Source organism: Pteropus vampyrus, unplaced genomic scaffold (genome assembly GCF_000151845.1).
Source record: "Pteropus vampyrus isolate Shadow unplaced genomic scaffold, Pvam_2.0 Scaffold82, whole genome shotgun sequence".
Taxonomy (NCBI): Eukaryota; Metazoa; Chordata; class Mammalia; order Chiroptera; family Pteropodidae; genus Pteropus; species Pteropus vampyrus.
This window is the reverse complement of record NW_011888863.1, coordinates 8929409-8952906: the sequence shown is the minus strand read 5'-3', so window position 1 is coordinate 8952906 and position 23498 is coordinate 8929409. Positions and strand designations below refer to the sequence as shown.

The 23498-nt window shown below is 33.1% G+C and overlaps 1 protein-coding gene across 1 annotated transcript in view; it reads right to left on the bottom strand.

Annotated features, from left to right (window-relative positions):
* Window positions 1-23498, bottom strand: part of LRRK2 (leucine rich repeat kinase 2) — a 115307-nt gene that overhangs the window by 26619 nt on the left and 65190 nt on the right. The window contains exons 29-40 of the mRNA XM_011363166.2: window positions 21222-21451; window positions 20684-20811; window positions 19395-19613; window positions 15944-16145; window positions 14832-14920; window positions 9964-10151; window positions 8913-9067; window positions 7734-7880; window positions 7403-7594; window positions 6587-6733; window positions 5645-5745; window positions 2774-2964 (exon numbers count right to left, since the gene is read on the bottom strand). Of these exons, the coding sequence (XP_011361468.1) occupies window positions 2774-2964; window positions 5645-5745; window positions 6587-6733; window positions 7403-7594; window positions 7734-7880; window positions 8913-9067; window positions 9964-10151; window positions 14832-14920; window positions 15944-16145; window positions 19395-19613; window positions 20684-20811; window positions 21222-21451 (1989 nt within the window). The remainder of the gene's footprint in view (window positions 1-2773; window positions 2965-5644; window positions 5746-6586; window positions 6734-7402; window positions 7595-7733; window positions 7881-8912; window positions 9068-9963; window positions 10152-14831; window positions 14921-15943; window positions 16146-19394; window positions 19614-20683; window positions 20812-21221; window positions 21452-23498) is intronic.

The window sequence follows — 23498 nt, the reverse complement described above, 5'->3', positions numbered from 1 at the left end:
TAGGATATAGAGTTAGGGCAGTGGAGAGGCAGGAGTCTAGAGAGGCAGGCAAGAGGCATAAATAAAAAAAAGACTTTTGTTGCTATGCCAAGAAATTTGGATGGACTTTGCAGATAACTTGGAACTACTGGAAAATCTCAAAGATAATTAGATTTTTATTTTAGAAGAAATACTCTGATAATCTCCTGGACCAAGGCAGCAGTAGTGGCATAAAAATAAATGAATCAATGAAAAAGATAATGTAAAATAGCCAAAAACCTGGTGGACAAATGGAAACTTACTTTTGGGGGAGGGGGTTGGTCTGAATGTGACTACAAGATCTTCATTAGCAAGTAGAAGATACAAGAAAAAAAAGAGATTGATGGTAGGAGGAAGTAGCAGAGAAAGTAAATTCAATTTTGAATATATTGAAACATATAAACATGGGAAATACAGTTGAATTCATAGGTACTTGAGAAGTATGATAAAGAGCTCAAAAGAGCAGACTGAATTAAAGATATAAGCTAACAGTTGAAGGCAAGACTGTGGAAGAGAGAATATTTAATGTGAAGGAATTTTTTGTATGTCACTCCAAATAGCTCAATCTTTTAAGTGGCTCCACAGAAGTGTGATTTTATTGTCTCTTTCTACCACTGTAGTTATAGCTCTATGCTAAAATATATTTGGGAAGACAAACCTTAATAGTGAGTTTTATTTAATGCAGCTATAAGACTGATAGCTACTGAAATCTACTACCCTCTTGAGCATAAAATTCAGAAAGCTGTCTTGGCATTATGCCAAGAACAAATAAGGTAAATTATAGGAAAATATGCTGAAATTGTTTTTAAAGTAAGGTCTCGGAGAACTAGGATAAGTTATTTGAGAGACGAGGTGTTTCAAACTGTGGTGAATAAAAAAAATAGCAATTCTTCATTTTATAAATGAGCACTTGGGGTATTATGTGGAAGAATTAGGAAAAAACTGGGATGTGTAGTTAGTTAAATTAAAGAAAGTGACCTAGACAGCTCTGAAATACATGAGATGAATCTGCACTTTGTCTAGATTAATTTAACACAAGGTTCCCCCTGGTGTTCAAAAGTAGATATATCAACTCAAACCCAAATCTCTGCATTCCTGTTTCATTTAATAATCTGCATGTTTTTACAGAGGTTTCTAGACTCTTTCATGAAGGGAAGTTTTATGCATTTATTATATTCTCTATACATTATTAAGAGTTGTATCTTCCAGATTTAGTTTTGCTTGTTTGTGAGCAGTGTTTTTTTGTTTTTTGTTTTTTGTTTTTCTTTACTGTCCATTCCCTTTACATTTCTGGATACTGTCCAAAAAGAATAGACACAGAATTTCAGAAGAGAAGGAAATATGCATCCACTGTGTGACTACTATGGCCAGGCACTGTTTTCTTCCATTCTACTTTCTCCCTCTCTCCTTGATGCCAACATATCTTTACTGAGGATCCACTGTCCTAGGTGCTGGGGATGCAACAATGAGTGAAATAAAATGTCCCTACTATTGTGACACTTAGATTCTACTGGCAAACATAGACAATTAACAAAAAAAATTTTAAATAAAAACATAAAGAATACCAGTCAGCAATAAGTGCTATAGGTAGTAGAGACACCTGGTAATCAGGGACATCCTCTCTGAGAAGATAACTGAATGAAATAAGAAGTGAGCCAAGAGGATATCTGTGGTCAGACGTTGCTGGCCAAGAGATGAGCTGATATAAAACCTCTGTCATGTTTAAGAAACCTCAGGAAGATAAATGGCTGAGCACAGTGACCAGAAAGGGAGGTAGGAGAGGGTTGAAAGAAGGAGATGGACTTGACCCAACTTCCATAGTAGAAAAATCACTCTGGCTGCTGTGTGAAGAACAAACTATATGGGATAAAGGTAAAAAAGCAGGGAGGCCAGTTAGGCAAGAAGAGATGACAGCAGCTTGGACTCCAGTGGGAGAGAAGTTGTGAGAAGTAGCTGCATTGAGATATATGTGACAGCAGAGCTGAAAATATTTGTCTAAGAATTAGGTGTAGAATATGAGAGAAAGGAAGGAATAAAAGACGACTATGAGGTGAAACAAACGGATGATTGTGGGGAAGCAGCAAAGGAGGGGAAATCAAGAGTTTAATTCAGGATGTCTTCGATTATTACAAACGTGCTCGAAACATTTCTCGTTAACTATTAGTCACAGTTTATAGACTATTTTTTTAAAAAAAGAGAGAATCAGAGATAAAAAGTCACAGTTACTAAGCATGTGGAGTAGTGATTTATCCCTGTCTTTTCGATTCCAAAGACTGTGGCCCTTCCACACTGCTATGCTGCCTCTCTAGGGCTGTCCAGCTGCTGCGCTGGGTGTCCCTCCGAGACACATTACAGCCCTACAGAACAACCCAACTCAAATCACTCTAGTACCCTTCACCTTTCCTTATTATAGAATTACCCATGATAATTGACACTTTCTTTGCTACTTTGAAGGCTAATCATTACTTTTTTAGAGGAGGCAGGTCAAAACAAAGTTAAGATCATACGTCGGTTCTAGAGCAAGACTCCTGGGTTCAATCTCTACTACTACTAGCTATGAGTTCCCACATGGTCTTCCTACTTCTGTTTTTTAAAATTTTTAAATTTAATCAAGGAGATGGTAGTTTTCACCCAAATTATTAGTGAAATGTTACTATGGCACAATGTTATTAAGAAGGGCTATTCTCAGAGCCTGAAAGTTTGAGCTAATACTTGTCATACACTGAATAGAAAACCACATGACCTAATTAATTACCTCAAACCATCAGCCACATGCAGTGCAATCCTGTGCTGCAAGGTTCTTGTGAGACTGGCTTTGTCCTGCTGAAGCAGGCGATCCAGGGAGCCCTTCGAGGCCAGCTCCATCACCAACATTCGAGGACGAATTCCAGCTGCCAGCAAAGATATTAAGCTGGGATGGTGGAGGTGGCAAAGCACCACCAGCTCCTGAAAAAGTAAAAATCATTTAAGATAAATACAACATCAGCCCTGAGTATCTCCTTCCTTAAGTGCCTCAACACTCTGAGCATGGTTTTCTCTGGATTAAATTATAGCAAACATTTCATTTCTTCTTTGAGCTTTTTTATATTTCCCACATTTTCAAGAATAAACAGCTGATTTTTAAACTATTTTGAATTAAAATTTTAAGTTTTATTTCTCCCTTTTCTTTGCTTTTATCAGAACATTTAATGCACATAGAATACGCACATGTGGTCAAATTGACAGGTCATGTCAATCTTATCTACTGTTTCCTAGTTAGCCACAGGATCCTTCTTAGCCCAGGATTCTGAGCAGCCACTAGTAGCCAACTGCAACTGCCATGTGAGGTGTAACCTGCATATTAACTCCAGTTTAAGGACTAGGAAAGTTTACTGAGGGCAATTTCTGAGGCTTCAGAAATATATGGAATCACTCTTTCCTGAAAATGACTTCCCTTACTTGTAAATTAAAATCCCATATACCTACACAGCTTTCATGGCCTGACCTGATCTGGCCCCAGCCTACCTTTCAGACCTCACCTTGTTTCTCTCTCCTCTTCATTTACCACCTCTCCGCCACACTGGTGTTCATTCAATCCCTGGCACATGCCCAGCTCCTTCTTTCCAGCCATAGGGTCTCTGCCCTTGCTGATCCTGCTGCCTAGAAATCTCTTCACCCTTCACAGAGCTAAAGGCTTCTTGCCATTCGGATCTTAGCTCATATATTATCACTTCTTCAGAGTGACCTGCCTTAGACCACCCTTACTAAAGCAATCCTCAGTTGTAATCTCTCCATAATCTCTGACTTCTTAGAGACATTTTAGCTTGAACAGAGAGGTCTCCATTCTGAAACAATCCTTTTTCTAGACCACATCATATGAAACTTTACAATCACTTTTATGATATTGTTGTTTTTTAATTCTATATGCATTTTTATTCTGCATATTTCACTTTACTCTGAAGATATAATTTATATGAAATTCATAGCTAAGGCAAAATTAAATTGATTTGTGCAGAAGCTCTGTTTCTTAACAACCAGCTTCAAAGATCAACTGCATTTATCAGGAAACCAAAGTGTCGAGAAATCTGCCAGCTAACGAAGAAAGGCTGAATACCCTGAGAGGAGATTTTCCAAAAACAAAAGCTTCAGACTGCAATCATATATTCTTAGTAGATAAAAATACTTTTTCTTCTATGTCTGATTAGCTCAGTTGGTTAAAACTGATGAGAACAAATCAAGTTAGTTCCGTTTACTTTCAGACACAAGAAAGAAGCCAAATTTTCTACCCTAGAAAAGCAGCTCACTGAGAGAAAGTGAGCAGGGGAGTGTAATAGGTTGGCTACAATTCATGACCACCGGTAGAATGACCCTCTAAATGTAGCATCAAACACTGAAGTTTTTAATTTTCTTTTCCTTTTTTTTTTTTTGAAGAAAAAGCATATTATGCACACTCTACTGTTTCTAGTTTTTCAAACATTTCCTTGGTTCAACCAGCTGTTGATGCACTAATCAGACCTGTATATAATTTTAGTGCTCTGATTTCCAACAGGGTTCCTTGAGCACATTACCTAAAAATTGAAACATATATTGAAGACTAATGACCTAGGCTGAAAAAATCAAGTTATGTAACAAATTGCCTACAGATTTGAAAGAGATTGCGCCCAAATTTGATTCATAAACTTGCCTCTATATACAAAATGTTTATGAACTTATTCCTAGAGCTATAGTATAACTTTTGATACTAATAATAAAAACTACTACAGGATATTCTGCACAGACATAAAATTATTTTTATTATTCAGAGTAACTAAGATATTGTAACTATGTATTTTTTAAGTTTACATAAGTTATTTAGATTCTGATTCAGGTACAAAGTATTTTTTTTAATAAATCAAGAGAAAAAGAAAGAACAAACATAAAAACAATTGAGTTCTGGTATAAGATGCCAGAATTCACATTGGATTTTACCTCTCCTCTTACCCTTTTTCTCTCCCTCATTTCTACTGTCAGGAAAGACTTAGAAAAATAAATAAATAAATCCCTACCTGTATTCAAAACAAGAGCGAGTACTGGAGTGACTACTCTCAGTTATGCATTCAACATCCATTCATCTTTGTTTCTTTCTAAAAGTACTTTAATTTTTGCTGAGGTAGCCAACTCTCACCTATGCGGCCCATGAATTTTAGGGGGAATTGACCCCAAACATAGTGATTGGTTTAGTAACACAGTCCTCAGCCAATCAGTACACAGCATTGCCCTGAATGTAAGTGCTTGTTGAGAAAAGAACATGTGACTTGACTGAGGCCAAAAAAAAAAAGTTTTTAATGGGTTACTGTGTATGGGTTTTGGCTCCTTTGAAATACAAGACCTCAAAAGAGGTATCCTCTTTTTTTCTGTACTTAAAGTATATAACTGTGAAGCCTAGAACAAGAATTCTCAGAAAACTGTCTTTTTCTTTGTTTGCAACAAGAGAATCAAAACTTTTTTACTCCATGGAAGGGGGACAAAGTGGGATTTCATAATTAAACTCTAGTAAACTTTTTTGGAGAATGTCATCATTTTGCATTTTCACAAACATATGAAATACAAGATTTCTAGAAGATTAATAATGCATGATTTAATGTAATAATGTAATTGGATTTCTTACTTGTCTTAAGAGTCTAAGTGATGTATGTTTATTAAAAATCTTCACAGCCACTTCTTCTCCTTCATAGGCTGCTCGATAAACTGAACCAAAACTGCCATCACCTTTTGAAAAAAAAAGTACAAAGCACATAAGTTAATCTGTCCAAGCAGAAAAATTATGTCTGTTGTAATTACGTGTTGTATACTTGAAGATAAATCTGACGCACTTCTTTCGTTGAATTGTCTCCTTTAATGCTTCCTCTTCCTTCTTCCACTCCATGAATTAAGATGCACCTAAAGATTTTGTCCCTAGTCTTCCTATATCTTTCAACTACACACTCCCATTCAAGTACTTCATTCACTCCTTAACTGCGTCTATCTCTATATGTAGAGAATTTTCACATTTTCATTTATATCCACAGCTACCTCCTGAACTCTATTCTATATTTATAATTTTGTGTTGGAGATTTCTACTAGCATGCTCTTCCAAATTTCAACCACATTTCATCAAAAGCCACATTCATCATCTTTTCTCCAAAACTCTTTTTGTGGTCATTCCGGAGTCAGAAATTAAAAAAAAAAATAACTTAGCTCTTTGCCCCATGCCTAGCCCCACAGCTGTCAGTCCACTTTGTCTTTTTGAGATTGAAAAATGGCTGCATCACTCAACTGAAAATATCTTTATCTGCCTCCCCTTCCTCTGGTAACTAAAGCAAATGCAAGGACACATCTTATAAATATGTGTATTCCCACTGTCATCTCAAATCTAGTTTACAAGAATGAGTATAAAGCAAATTCCAGATCTGTAATTACTTTAAAATACATCATTCCAAAGGGGAAAAAATGTTATGACAAATATATGAGGGCATGAAAAATCATGATAATATGATTATATTTGAATATTTTATAGATTATAAGGAAAAACTGCATCCTAATTTTCATTTTAAACCAACAAAAATAGTACCTAAGAGAAACTCTGGAGCTTGTTCAAATTCCAATTCGTCACTATTCAACATAATATTTCTAGGCAGGTCAGCCAAAATCAAGTCAGGAGCAATCTGAGATATTGGAATGGTGAGCCTTGGTTGATGTGGATTTACTAGGAGGTCTCCTGAGAAGTACATGAAACATTAAAAAAAAAAAAAAAAAAACTTTAAAGGACGTGTATAAATTTGCACTTTTGACTTTCAAAAATAATCATATATCACATATTTTCTATGAGTTCTAATCAGTCTTTTAGATTGTCTTATCAATCCTATTTTTCTCTAGAAAATCTGAGAAAGTTTTAAAGGTTAAATTAATATCTATGTATTGGAATTTTAAAAACTCATTCTTAGGTTCATTCTTTAGAAAAAAGAATTCAGAACTGCCTTAGACTACCCAACATCTGACTAAGAAATTATCTATTCTCTATTTTTACCACATTTATGGAGCACTTATTATATGGTTCACATGTTCCTAAGTTATTGCCATGTGTCATCTCTTTTAATACTTGAAACAATTCTATGAAATAGGTTCGGTTAGTCTTCCCATTTCACAGATGAAGTTACGTTGATCAATGTGCCAGTATTCACACCCTCAAACCAACACTCTTTTGAATCTAGAACACGAGATCTTACTGGTAACAAACATAATCCATTTTTCTGAACTGTCACTGTAACTGAATGTAGTATCCTCTAAATTATCTCTTATGGATAAACATATTTTCTATATTTCTTACAAAATTCCACAAATACTGAAAGATCACTTAAAACCATTTGTAAGCTGTATCAACACATACCTTCTTCTGCTTTCTTTATCAAGTCATCAAGTAAGATTTTTTGATGTTCTTCACCATCATTGAAACTATATAATGCCCATTTCTTCAACAGAGTTTCTCCTTCACCACAAATATCAATCTCTAATAACCCAGGAAACCATTCTTCCATGAGAGAATCAATGTGGTCCACAACTTGACCCAAAAGAATACAGCCTATATAATCCAAAGAAGAGCTCATCAACACTCTACCTGACCTTTATTCTGTTGCAAAGCTGAAAAAGAGGAACTATAAAGTTAAAAAGTTTAGATTTCTTTAGTGGTACATTTCAAAATTTTACATTAATTTCCTTACCTTTTCTACAAGAAGGAACTGTAATTTTTAAGAAACTCTCTGGGTGATTTTCTAAGACTTCAGATCCCACCAGACAGTAAGCTTCAGGAGACCAATTCAAGTAGATGCCTTGTCGCCAATACATTCTGTTTGGGCGAAGTGCTCGTTCTGAAAGAAGTTTAAATGGACCTAAGTGTATCCATTAATTATTAACTACTCCATAAAATAAAGGGGGAAAAAATCTTTATACACAGCCCAAGTGAAAGTAATAGAGGTACATTTGTTTTGAAAGAAAGTATTGGAATAATTATTGATAGTCCTCATCCTTAGCTATTAAATGATACTAAATATTTTATCCTTAATTTTGCAATAAAATAAACAAAATCCCCAGTAGATAAGTTTAAGAAAGATTTCAGGTTCATGGTGTCAAATAGTTTAATATGTTTAATAGAGGACAAAAGAGAATCCTCAATAAGTTCTCAAAATTTTTAAAAAGAAGTTGATGGTCATACTAAAACCAAAACTTCCTGAACATTTTAATGCAATGTAATTACTTATATATGATTAATTGCAAGTAAGATAAGGCTTATTTCAGAACCCAGTGACACCTTCATAAAGCTAATTTTTAAGCAAAAAAATGTTTCTAATATTTTCCCTTTGGAGCCCTAAGACCGTTCTTTCTTACAAAAGGAAGAGCTAGCGTTAGGAATACCCATTTTTATAAACGCCTCAGGGATTGTGCAGCTGAATAGAGTTATTACAGTCTCTATGCTGAATGGTCTGAATGATCAGGATATTACACTTGTTGAGTAAAATTCCCTGACTTTGCAGTGATGACTTCTAGTTTTTCTTTGTTCGTGTATGTGTTTAAACTGATGACTCCTAGTAATCCATCTTTTAAAATTGTTGCTTCTAGTCTGTTTCGGCTTAGAAAACAAGATATTCATACTTACTGTAAATGAGTCTAAAATATGAACAAATAGGCTTTGAGTGAAGACCTGAGGAATTTTCTTCTTGACAAATTCCATAAACTTATATGAGTACATGTGTCTTTATATATATGGCCAATCTGAGGTTTATGAACTTATTTTCTGATTTTCAGCTGGCTTGTAAATAAGTAAACTCTGAGAAAATGACATATTAATTTTAATATGCTTTCCCCTAACTTTTCTAAATATTAACTCTTCAGTATATACATACCTCTGCCTGAAAGCATGTAAGGTGAAATTTCAAGTAATCGATTGATTAATCTCGACCAAAATCCCATTGGAAAATAAGGCATTTCATATAATCGAATGATAATCTCGGAGTTCTCGCAGTGGGGAAGCTCTATCACAGGCCTGTGGTCAGACAAACTAAAGGGAAAAAAGGGCACCATCATGATATAGCTTCATAAAACACCTAAACATGTTGACCAACGTGCTTCACTCCTTAAAATTGATGAATTGATGATAAATATTCTAAGCAATTGCATTTTTCATAATGTTCTTCTGCTGCATGCTCTTCTTATTTTAAAAATTAAATGGTTATTTAATCAATTCGAATGCATGCTCAGATATAGTAGATGCATGAAATTTTTTTCAGCAATCCTATTTATATTAATAAATAAATAAACACAATTAGTTCTGCATAGACAAGTATCAAGGGATTACATGAAACTTGAAAAAAATTGCCTGTCCTAGAAAAAAGTATACATCTATTTTTAGAATTGACTACATTCCATTAATCAATGCAATTTGCACTTTTCAATGTCAGATTACTTTACAACATTCCTCCGGGTGATTATAAAGCAATAAGAAAAATTTATACAATACAGGGCTAGAACTTAGGCCTCCATTATATTTCCCCTCTTCTCTGAAAATTCACTGCCATAAATTATTTTAACATCCTTGTTAAAAACTCAACATCTCCCCAGAACTTGCTTAATATAATAACTCTCTCAGTACCGTGTAAGGAGACACACATGCACACACATACATGCACATATACAAATCTTCACTATTTTCTTAAATAATTTAAGCAACAGTAAACCAAATAGTAATTATATACATAAAATGTTTTACTATATCTTTAAAATGTCAAAAAATGTCTAATTTTTATTAAAAGTAAATGTATACTTTAGAAGAAAGTTTACATGAGAAGCAAAAAATTACTTAGTACATTTATCATAGATCAGTTATTTTGACAGTTAAAACAATATAATAGATAGTGAGTTTCCACAGGGTAATTAAATTTTTAGGTTTTGGTTTACCTGCTTGGAACCAGCAAGTATTCTTCTCCTATTGGCAAGGCAATTTGGAATTTTTCTAGGAGTTTAAAGTATTGGTGCATGTAGTTCTTTGGAAATTTCTTTTTCTTTGAAAGAAATTTTTCCACATCTCTACGTGAGATAATTCCTTTAGGATATTTTGGACAGCCTTCCACTTTCACTGTCAAAATCTGAAAGATTTAAACATAAATAATCACTGGAATTTATTTTCTGAAAAGTTTTGAATTTAAAGCATTCGTGTCACCTTGCTCAGTGAAAATAATCACAACACGTTTAACATTGTCAAGTATAACATAGGACCTAAATTTCTAGCTATCAGCCGTGTAGCCTAGAAGGCCAGTGGGGCATCCACTCTCCTCAAAACAAACAAACAAACAACAATAACAACAAAAATTTATTAAATTAAAAGAGTGAATTCAGATAAAAAACTATGGAGATCTTCTGAAAACAATGATTCCAACTCAAATTCAACAGATAAATCTAATACCCCATGTTCTATTACAGTTTCATTAATAATATATTTCTAGGGAAATTATCTTCTAGACTGTGTTATCACTTCAGGCTTGCAATAAAAGTGTTACTTTATATTTATATAATAGTAGGCTCCATCAATGGGGAGAAAGGCAGTGTAGTATAGTTTAGTGATTCTCAAACAAGTAACTACTTAACTTTGTTGGACTCTACTCAAAATCGAGATCAGTAGGTCTGGAATGAGGCTTGAGAATCTTTTTTTTTTTTTTTTTTTTTTTTTTAACAAGAAACCCAGATGATTCTAATGTGGAGATCATACTTTGAGCTTTGATCATCATCATAGCAGTTAAAAATATAAGTCAGAAGACTCCAGGTTCAAATCAGGCTCTACTACTAGCTGTGTGAACTAGTAGTAGAAAGGTACTTAATTTCTTTAAGCCAGTTTCCTTCTCTGTAAAATGAGATAATAGAAGTGACTGTCCCTTAGACTGCTATGAAAATGGAATGATATAATACACATAAGCATGCCAAGTACATATGACAATTTTTAGCATACAGTAAGTCTTCATATGTTAGCCATTACTATCTACATATTCTTATTCATTTTACATAGCCAAATTAATTTTTAAAAGTGATTTTTGGTTAATTTCTTTAATACATCTATAATGTTGAAGGGATATTTAATTAGGAGCAAACATTATTTACTTTATGTAATTGGCTGAAATGTTGAATTGTAAAGTCCTTTAGGCCCAAGGACTTGACTTAGTATATATTTTGTAGATATAATGTTTATTGAATTAATAAATGAATGATTGAACATAATGATATCTAATGAAAATCTATTATGAGTTTTTAAATAATAAAAACTATATTTTGTGACTTCTCCTACATTGTGCACTTTATAGAAGTCCCAGATCATTCTTACAGTTTAGGTGATAAATAGAATTGTTTGCTGTTTTAGTGTTTTTAAGTTACTAAAACCTTGTCTGACAACTCACTCTCTATCCCTAACTACACTTTATATTTTTTTGTAGCACCCTGTAACCCTGACATAAGTGTTTATTGGTTATTTCCTTCCATTTGAATGTCTATGAGTACAGGGAACTTGTTTTGCCTACTGCGTGCGATAGCCCCAGCACTAGAATAATAGCCAGAACTTAGTAGGTGTTGAACAAATAAGGTTGAATAATGAATTTTGAGAAAATTAAATTTGTAGCATTTATCCTATGGTTAGGTTTATAGCTACTGGGGTCAAACCACTTGGTCTAAAATCCTAATAACTTTACCTCTTCCTAAATGTGTAACTTTGGATAAATTATGTAATCTCCCTGTCACTCAATTTCTACATCTTTGATAGGGTTACTATAGTATCATTTAAAGGAGTTGCTCTGAAGATTAAATGAGATAATCTTTGAAGAGCACATAGTAACTCCTCATATACGAGCCATTATTATATACTTTTTCTAATTTATTTTATTTAGACAAATTGATTTTAAGAGGGTTGTGCTTGATTTTATTTTATTTTTTAGTATATCTACATGTGCTACCGTTCTTTGTGGTAGATTGTTTCCAAAGATGGATATATCAGTTCTTTTCCTCCCTACACATGGGTGATGCTCATTTCATCAAGAAATGGGGTCCATTTTCCTGCCCCTTGAATCTGAACTGGCTTTGTGATTGCTCTGGTTACTAGAATGTGGCAGAACTGACATAGTACCAGTTTGGGGCTTACACTTTAGGAGGAGTAGTCATCCAAGAGGTACATGGAGGAACACCGATACATCAAAATGTAAGTGTAGCCCTATTGGACTTTCCAGCCCAGTTTGACAAAGGAAGCCAAGTAAATGACTCTAGCCAAGGCCTCATGGAGCAGAACCCAATCAACCCACAGAATAATAAGAAATAATAAACTGTTGATGTTTTAAGCTTCCAAGTTTTGGGGTACCTTGTTAAATAGCAATAGAAAACTGAAACATTATCTTAATTCTATCACCTTTAAAAGACCTACTAATATTCTTTCAGTCTAGCTTATACTTTTATATGAAGAAAGAGTGTTTTCCAAATTCTTCACACATGTTATTATCAAAATTAAGTTGCCATGCGAGCTTTCTAATACTTCACCTGATTAATTCAATAAGTCCCTTTCATATCTTTTATCATACAGTTAAATGAGTTTTGCAAACTTCTCTGTGTTTAGATGAAACCTTCTTTAATAAGTTTAGTGACCTAATAGCTCAGGGCCTATAGAGGGAAGGTGGGCTTATTAGAGCTCCTGCCCCATGAAATTATTCCTGCCCTTGTTTTGATGATTCATGGAGGTGAATACCCCTATTTATTTTTGCAGATGGGTGTCAGATGTCATTCTTGTTTTCACTTGGTTATTTATAGCTTTCATTCTCTTTAAAACCCAGTGAAAATGGCATTACATTTCACTATATCAGCATAAATTAAAGTGATGTTATTTATTTTTAAGTTAATAAAAAATTTAAATTATCATTTTACTGACCCTTTAGATCTATCTTTCAAAATAACTGAGCTGTTAAAAGTCTTGACTTAGTTTTCACTTAAATTAACATGTTTATAGTATAACTATGCTTATGAGAAGAACTTTCATGGAGTTTCAACTTAATTAATCCATAGAGTCTTCAGAGATTTTACTGTGGTCATGGCAGAAATTTGTTTTTGCTAAAAGATTGTGTTTCTGATACAAACCACTTCCTTAATCCACTGAATAAAATACTCCCACTCAAATATTATCCACGTGTGTGCAACTTTAAATGTTCCCAGTTCACAAGGAAAGACCACTTTTTAGTGCAACATTAGCCTTTTCTTGACTATGTACAGTTTAGTTATTTTCTGAGAGTTATAGTGTTCTACTTAGGATGACAAAATCTTCAGAGTATATTCAAAACTTTCTTTGCTGTACAGAATTCATCTATATCTCACATACTTTTTGTTTAGCTGCATACTGGCACACTTTCCAAAACTACATGAATACATCGTTATAGTTTCAAAGACTTTTTTTTCATTTCCAAAATATTAAGCCTTAATTAACAAATAAGTCAAATATGAAATTAGCTAACATTTGCTTCTCATTCACACTGAACTAGAGAGGGAATGTAGAAGATAACATTGTTATAATCCTTATTTTACAAGTGAAAAAAACAAAAGACTTATTAAAACATTAAGAAATTTCACAAAGTATTGTAAGAGATCTGAATATAGGTCATGCATGGTGACTCTAGAAGTTGTGCTCTCAAGCACCCCACTTCACTGGTTTCATATTCTCTATGGCATATGTGCAGAAGGATGAAAATCTACTTTATAAAACCTACCAAAATAGTAATAGCTACCATGTTACTATTAATTGCCAATTAAATTGTCTCGATATGCTCTCAACTTCTGTGGTATAGGATTTAGCCCCAAATAAGTTCCCTCTTCAAAATATCTTCCCTCTTTTCTTAGCTGGAATTTAGAAACTTTTAGGGATTCAGGGGGCCACAAGCAAAACTATAAATTATACTCATAATCCAAAATAATTGCCAATGAGTACACATGCTAGAGACATCCTCCCTGAGTTCACCTCAGTTCATAATTAAACTCAACTGGGCTGATTTTGCATCCCCAGCAATATTTGATAATGTCTGAACACATTATGGCTTTTCATAACTGGGAAGGTGCTACTAATATCTACAGGGCCAAAGATGCTGTCCTATGATGACGACAAAGTATTATCTGACCCCAAGAGTCAATAATGCTGACACTGAGAAACTCTGAGCTAGTGTGTTCTCCCTGAGTGGTTTTCTGTAGTAAACTTATAGAGATGGATTATTATAACTAATTAATTTAAACTCTTTGGCAATTGATTATTATCAGGAAAAAAATAATTTTCCATATGAAATATAAATGGAGAAAAGGTAGCTATTACTACTGCCATCCAAAGTTTTCAAAAACTATAAGCATGTAGAGATCAGACCATCCTTCTCAAGAGTCAAAACAAGTCCTCTCCTTGTTGTCTAGATAGCGGTTTCACAGGCTTACCAACACAATTTTCTCATATGCATTTACCCTAGGGACTTCCACAAAGCTTTCATTCAATAACCAAACCAAAGATATCATCAAGATCTAAAAAAGCACTGTGAAACAGAATGAGACAAACATCTGTCTTTAAAGACATTACAGTGAACTCTAAGATATCTTCCCTTTTCCATGAAACTTTCCCTTAAGCAGTCTTCTACATGAAGTGTTTTACATTTTCCTATATTTACAGTAGTTTCTGTCATAACTGAACACAAACTCTATAATGCTCAATGCTCTGGGTGCCATTTGTTCTTCTCTTCAACCATTACCACTATGCCACAAAAATATAAGACACCAACCTGTGCCATGACTTTACACAGCCACTTGGGTTCCACAAAATATAAGTTACTTAACTGAAGTGCTGGGTCTTGAAAATGAAGAAGGACCCCTGTAGTAAAAATAAAACAGTTAAACATGGAATCTTGAATACAAAAATATCAAGAGGCTTTATAGAGAGAGAACCTAATCTAACCTCCTCATTTCACAGATGAGAAAACTTCAGTATAGTAAGTGGCAGAGCTGGGACTATAACCCAGGCATCCTAGTCTCAAGCTATAAAATCCTAAAAGTATTTTCAAACTATATAAAATGATCATATATAACCATATTTGAGACAATGACATGCATTGGAGAGCATGTATTTACAAATAAATAGAAATTCATTATTTTCATTTTGGCTTTCTATATATACACTGCAAAGACATCCTATTTTCAAATACAGGTAAGAAACAGAATATCCTAGGAAGCTATGGGTTTTAAAATGATGAGAAGAAGGAACATATATTCCACATGAAAATTATTTTTCATACAACAGAATCTAGGGATTGAAGCAGCTTTCCAGTCACCCTAGTACCGCAAATAAAATCACACATTTCTACCCAGGTTATGCTATCAAGTACAAAATTAGCACTGAAGTCAGTTTGTGAGTCATCTGTGAGATCATGCTGCCAATGTGTAATACAACAAAGTCAGATCTGTCACTCAGTAGCTGCATCCTCTTAGGCAACCCTTGATTCTCAAAGTACCCTGTTAGACTGTTCCAATAATAATTCTCCTTTACAAGCAACTTCCACACACACTAAAGTCATTGGATCCTATGCTTTGTGCTCAGGGTTCCACAGCTCCTGAGTAGTAAGGTCAAGTTCTAGAACCTACACTTTTTAACTTTTGCTCAGAGACTTCCCAACACTGCCCCTAGATGATTTCTATTTTTTTCTTATGATATGAAATATGATTTAACACCAATACATGTGATGATCATCCAAAAAGAAAAAAAAATCAGTGGTCTATTAAAGAATGCTATAGATATTTAGTTAGATATTGAATGTAAATTCTAACAGGGATCATATCCATTTTTATAGACTACTACAGCCAAGCTTTGAAAAGACTTGAAACAAACAAACATACAAACCTGATTCATTTAGAAAGTGAACTGCATGAGGAAGCTCATTTTCATCTAATTGCAGTTGATTTTCTTTCACGAGTTGTAATAATCGTTTCCGGTCAATTACAGGAAATTCAGTTGGCACATTTTTACGCTCTGATAAAATGATTTTCTCAAGTTCTACATAGCAATCTGGAATCAGCTGCCCAACAACAGGCTGATCTCGGATCTATGTAATTACAAATGACAAGCTGTAAAAATCCATTTTATTCATATATTTGTCAGGTGGTTGATGAATTCAGTGGTAATAGTTTTTACAGAAAGGGGTATATTAATATAAAAATCATTTAAATTGTGAGAAATAAATAAGATATTAAAATAAAAATATGAACACCAAAGGAAAATTGGAAATAACTATTAAATAAAATAGTATGGAAATATTTATCTAGCTATCTAGAAAATCCATGGCAAAACCCAGGATAGATCACTAACCATAAATAAAAGACTTTTTATTTTATAAGATATTAAAATTAAATGCAATAAATATTCTAGCATAAGAAATCAGTATTAGAAAGCTTTTGGATCTTGTTTATTAGATACAAATACCCACATCCTGGGGTAAAAATATTAAATTTGTGCTTATTTGCAAAATGTTATATTAGTGGAATGTACATATCAACAGTGAAACCTGGATATAGACATAAAATCTCCTCAACCAAGCTATCTTTTTTATGAAACTGTGAACTTTGGAAAATAAAGTTCACTTTGTTACACTTTGAATTTAATCACTGCTTACTAATTTAAAAATATAAAATAAAAAACTTTATATGGTCTTAAGATGATAGTTTCCATAAAAAAAGTATTTTCTAAACCTTTTTTTTTTTTTTACTGAAAATCTAATTTTAAATAGAAATATAACTCTAACTATAGCTAAAATACCTCCAAGAACCACCAGGTGGCAAACTCTCCTCATTTCTCAGCCCTTAATATATTCTTGTATATTCTTTTTACCTGACAACAATGATTAGAATTTCTACCTAAATTCTTAAACCCATCACAAATAGAATTTGGATTTACAAACAAAATTTAACTTGCTCTTTTTTTACTTGTAGCTAAAACCTCACGGAGCTTCTTTTACAGCAGCTATAACCATTACTTTACATATTTATCTGCAGTCTATTTTCATGTTTCCTTTGCCCCAGAAATTAAATATAATTCCACTAACCTCCACTTTCATAATTGCTCTCTGCATCATTTGTAAAGTAAGACGAAACAGCAGTTCAGATTGAAGTTTATGTTCTAACCCAATGAGGAAAACCGACATAAAAATAAACAAGAGTACTCATGGAAAGCAAACCATGTCAAAAAGGGATGAATTGTATAGGGCTGGGTTACAGGGCCAGCAAAGGAGTTCCTTCTGCTAATGGGTTGGACAAGATTGAAAGGGGTATTTTGGCACTGAAGTCTGTTTTGTCCTACTACTTTTTTTAATTTGAATGTCAGGTCACCAACAGCCAAAAAAGAAAAAAGAAAAGAAAAGAAAAGCATTTACTCTAGAGTCTGTACAGACACATATTAATAAGAGTGAGATAGGGAAAGGTTAGAGAAGAGCCAAGATAAAAGGAAAAGATGAAAATCAAATGAGAAGGCACAAAATGATCTCTACGAGATTAAAAGCTGCCATTTGAATACACATTGAAGCACCTTAGGGAAGAAAAAATATTCAAGTGTGGGCGAGTTCATTGGTTCTGGGTCATCTATTTTGTAGAGCAGTCAAATGGATTTTCAAATCAGTATCCGGAATGACACATCCATTAACAATACATACCTTTCTTCAAATAATATTGCTATTTCTCAAAGCATTTGTTTTACTTGCTTGTATGGTGTTGCCTTCAGATTTTATTTATAAATGCAGGAAGAAAAATGGTTTATTGATTGACAGTGATAACTTGCTATTAAACAAGAGAAGTACTAGCCCAGCTTGATGAACTAACCACTTTATCCATAGACTTTGCTTCAACTAAATTCAGTCTTTTTCAAAACAAACTTATCCTCCAAGAAGACTATTTAAAAATATAATATATGCTCCAACAACAATGATAAAAAGAGAAGCTATTAAAATATTATAAGTAACAACAAAGTCTGTAAGTACAGGTATAGCTTTAGAAGAAAACCACTTGAATAAAGAGAATATTTAATTGGATGTATGAATTTTCTGTTTGTTTCTTAAAACTCATTATTACTCTCTAATCATATGTTCTGAGAAAGCAGGAAAATCTGCAAATAAATAATGTTATTCTTCCTACATAAAATGCCACTACTGATCCACCATTGGTAAAACATTTTAGTGCCTGTAATAAATGTATTGAAAGATACAAACATGCAAATTATCTCCTTGGGCACCACAAAGACCAGCACATTTATAAATGGCTCATTAGGTTTTGGAAGAAAGGATAATCTGTGGAAATGGAACAGAACTAAGCTAACTGTCCGACTCATTATAACCAGGGTGGCCATGTAATTTATCATCCACACTGGAAGGCTTTTGAGAATGTAGTGGGACACTGTTAATAATTATGCTGGGACTGTCCAGGCAAAACAAGACCCTAGTTATAAGCCATGGCCTCTGTCATTAGTGCTAATGAGCTAACCCAACTCTAAAATGAAATTTACCATTGTGTTTGTCGTGTTAAAGTATTCAGGGCATTTTTCAGTACAATTTACACTCTGCTGTCTGTAGAACCCAGGTAAGATTTCTTTCTCCTGCAAGTATTAAAAACAAGTGTTCTGCCTGATAACCAATTTATTTGTATTTTATGAACTCTATGAATTACATTTGGCTTACGAGAAGGTAACTTTAGAAATCAAAAACATAATTCCAAAAATGAAAAACCCCATTTGTAGGAACTAAAAAATTGCTTAGACATTGTAGAAAACCAAATTAGTGATCTTGGCGACAAAATTAAAAAAAAAAAAATCTCACAATATTGAGGAAAAAGCATTTGAAATTGGAATCACAGTGACAAGAGACATGAAGGAGAAGCACAGAAGATCAAGATGAGCATAAAATAGGAATTCCAAAAGAAAGGAGAAACAGTTAAAAAGTAATAGACAAAAGATGATCTCAAGACCTCACTATTCATGTTTATCCCTTTGACCAAATCACCACTACAGAAAGTTGAGAAAGGTCATCAGAAATACTTTCTCAGGTTCTCTCAGAAACATTCTGCCAGTCTCTCAGACACTCTTATTTTTTTTCAGGATCCTCTAATTACTTTCATTCCCATGCTTGTGAAATTAAGTATGGCATAAATAATTTTAAAATTAAAAATACTTTAAAAGGTAACGGCTCTGAAAAACTTCATAATTTTAAGATATTTGTTCTCTTCTCAAGACTTCTGACATTTCTAAACTATTGTATAATATGAGAATTAATTATGTTTATCTACCAGCCTACAGTAGGCATCAACCACGTTACCTTGAAATTAAGGCTTTCATTTATGATGGTTTTCCGAAGTTTTGCCAAAGCATCAGATTCCTCAGTGGCATTCACAAAGTGGTAATCACGTATTGCAGGAAAGCCTCGCTTGTTTAAGAGTTCCTTGGTAATTTTACTTATGCAGGCTTTGCGCTGCTTCTCATCAGAAACATCCAAATGTGTGCCAACAAGAATCACAGGGGAAGAAGAAGCACGAGCCTACAGGAAAGATAAAATCCTCTTGTGTTTGTTTTAAAATCAAGTCTGCTTACATTGCCATTGATATTTACTTTCTATGAATTCACTTCAGTAGAAATGAGAAATTAAAAGACTGTCTTTCCTTCTTTAAACCTAAAAAAAAAAGTAACCTTAAGAAATTTTGAAGTCATTTTTATGCATTTCTTCATTCAATTATTACCGCTTTTCGAGCGGCCTATTTAACAGTAGGGGCATTTTAGTATGCCTCAAAATGGGTTATTTTCTAAGTGTGCATTGGACTCTAAATAAAATAAGCAATCAATAAACCCACAAATTATTTCAAAGTGTCATAATATGATTTGTATTTTCTCTTCCTTATCTGCAAATTCAATCTCTTGAATTCATTTTAAAGTCATTCTATGTGGAGTCTACAATGCAAAAAAAAAAAAAAAGCCACTGAAGTACAACTGCCATTGTAATATTTGTTCACTTTAGCTAACAAAAGTTTAAAAAATTACCAAAATTACAAAACGAACCTTTAAGGAATAGCTGACAGCATGACAACAAGGGAGAAAGTGGAAAATAACAAAAGCAGATTCCAAATACAAGAGCGTATTGTCAACTATACTACAATTTACAGAAAGAAAAAAGGTCATATTAATCTGGTATCATTTAAAAGTATAAGATCTTAAAAATTTCATACTAAATTGCCACTGAAGACACCGCTGGTGATATACGGATTGCTTTTCTTTAGTACACCTTATTTTAAATTAGGGAAGTTCATATTCCATTTAAGAAATAATATGATCAAAAATAGTTTAACATGTATATTTTCAATTTTTATAGCTTAAAAGGGTTTCAAGAATATGTAATACTCACCAACACAAAACAGACTATTTTCATGTCACGACTTAATTACTCTGAAAATTTCCCAACTCAAAATTTTAGTGATTCTCACTTTCTTTTAAAATATTATTAGGAGAGACTGAAGCAGCTGTTTTGCCCAAAATAAATTACTTACACACACACACACACACACACACACACAAATGAGAATTATTTTCTATTTTCAAATAATTAGAACAGATCACCTTTATATTGAAGAGCCAAGGTTTCATAGCATCAACTTCAGCCTGCCCTTTGCTGAGGTCATAGACAGCAAGGTACAGTGATCGTTGGGTCATAAAGTGGGGATGAGCACTATAGAATTCCTCACGACCTAAATAAAGATTAGAGACTTTTTTTTAGCTTTCCAGACAATAGACAAATATCCTTTTTCAAAACAGATTTTTAGGTGTACTATCTACTATTTAGCATACAAAAAGAGAAAAATAATCAGCAATGTTTATAAGACTATACTGGATTTTTATAGGGACTGACAACTTCTAGCAAAAGTGTTAGCTACCAACCAAGTACTCAGCTTTGGCTGGCACCTACTGGTTTCTAATGTTTCCCTCCATACACTTCTTCATTCTGGTTGCAAGGATAAAACTAGAAGTAAATGGCTTCGGAATAATTCTATAGGATCCACTCAGTCTCTTTCTAGTATTAGAAAATAAAACTTAGTTTTTAAATCCCTGTTCTAAATAAAGGATAAATGAGATTTTAAAATTCTCGCAAAATAAATACCTGCAAAATCCCATACATTTAGAATGAGATCTTTCTTCTTTTTGCCCCTTATTTGGATAGGCCAGTCTTTCACGTCTATGCCAACTGTGGCACTTTGCATCCCAAGATCTGATTTCTTTGTTTTCATTAATTGCTGCAATAAGGTGGTTTTACCACTCCCAGTGTTTCCCACAATCATAAGTTTCATTCGGTTATAGGGCACAGCCTTCTTTAACCGTTGTTGAAGAAACCTGGTATTAGAAAGACAAAAATAAAATAACAAACTGCTTAACAGTGTATTTAAGATCTAGGAGAATTCATATGCATTGAATTCTTTTAAATATCAGACTGTTTTAAAATATGGTATGCAAAAGAGTGCATAGCTCATATAACCAAAATGCACATGTCTTTCGGTGCATTGCTAATGCATTTATTTTGTTAGTGATGTTAGTGTAGTTGATAATGACTGGTGGCACTATCGAATATAACGACATGTTACACTATCACCATAAATAATTAAAATGAGAAAATATATTTACATTACCAATTAGAATTTTACATACACACACACATACACACACACACGTACGCACATGGATTTCTTTAAACAACACCAATAAAACCCTAAAAATTATAAAGTGTAAAGTTTTACAAATCTCATATGACAGAGAACCAAGATAGAGTATATACACATACTGTTATACTAAACCTTGATAGTGAGGTTATATTTGGTACATGATATATGTGTGTGTGTGTACATATTCACGTATGGTATATATAATATATATTCACATATATCATGTAAGCATATATATAATGCATATGGAAAGTGAGATTATATTAGTTACATTATAAATTACTACATATAAACATACCAGAAGATAATATGCTGCTATTCCTAATCATTTTAATGTAAAAATAATTGAAACTAATTAGAAGTTCTTTAAGTGGCTAACAAAACCACCTTTAAATTAACAGATTTTAAATGTTCTCAAAAATATAATAGATATAAAAAGATATTTTTTAACTGTCACAATGTTACCACAGTTTAAAATTATAGAAGCAAAATAAATCGTAAGTAAATTTTAGGAAATATCGACTGAGCTATTCTCATAGCTGATAGGTCTCTGACCAACAATCCTGATATCTGAACAAAAGGTATAATATCTTTTCTCAATTTCTCTGTTACTTTAGAAAATGAGATCTGATGGATCATATCTATACCTGCTACTATTGAAATCAGGCCATTTTCTCACAGACAACTCACAAGAAAATCAATGATTCAAAGACAAATAATTATTAAGAATTCACCACTCTTTGAAAAAGTCATTTTTTTAAAAAAGCAAACGATGCCTGCAATTTCTAAACCACTCCAGGTCCCTGACATTTTTAAAAATGTTAAACCAATTTAAAAATATTTAGTTATACAATAGTTTGATAACATTACATAATACATTGAAAACTAGTTCTACTAAATGTTTAGTAAGAATTGAATCACTTTTCATATGAACATATTTTCCAATTTCAGGAGGGAAAATCATGGGAAATAATTCTGTAAGATAAGGGGTAGTCATGTTTAGCATAGCTGGTGACAAACTATTTTCAAATTACAACAAGCTCAGGAGGACAGAAATATTTCCTCATAAAAAGAGACAAAAAGTTAAATGTAAATTTAAGAAAATTTAAGTAGAAGATAATTAGGTAAATAAAGTTCACTGGTAACTCAACAATTATTAATTGTACACCTGGCTCTGTGCCAAGAATCAGGTAGTAAGTAAACACAGCCATGGTCCTTGCCTTCGTGGATATTATAGTCAAGGATACAATGAGAGGTGATAACTGAGCTGAAAACTGCAAAATAAATATAGATAAGAGTAATTTTGTGAAAATGTAAGTAAATGATTTCATACATAGGTAACAACAAGATTAAAATGCTTAAAAAGTAACAAAGAATGAAATATAGTCCATTATCAAAGATATTTGAAGTTTGTAAAGTGTAAAGACCAGGAAGAGGGATACATGGAAAGTTTTGGTGGTTTCAAAAATGATCATGGTGAGTAGGTTACTCATTCTCATAGGCAAAATTGAAGTTAGTAATTTTATGCTATAAGATATAGTAGACATATGATAACTATTTGCTATATGAAGTGAAGCTTGAGAAATTATATTCTGCTATATTTCTTTAGATTGTATAACTGGTAAAGAGAGACCAAATAGTAAAATATCCTTTTAGAGTCCATTTCTAGTGAAAAGCATAATAAGGAAGAGAAGTTATTCTCTCAACATTAGCTTGGCTAG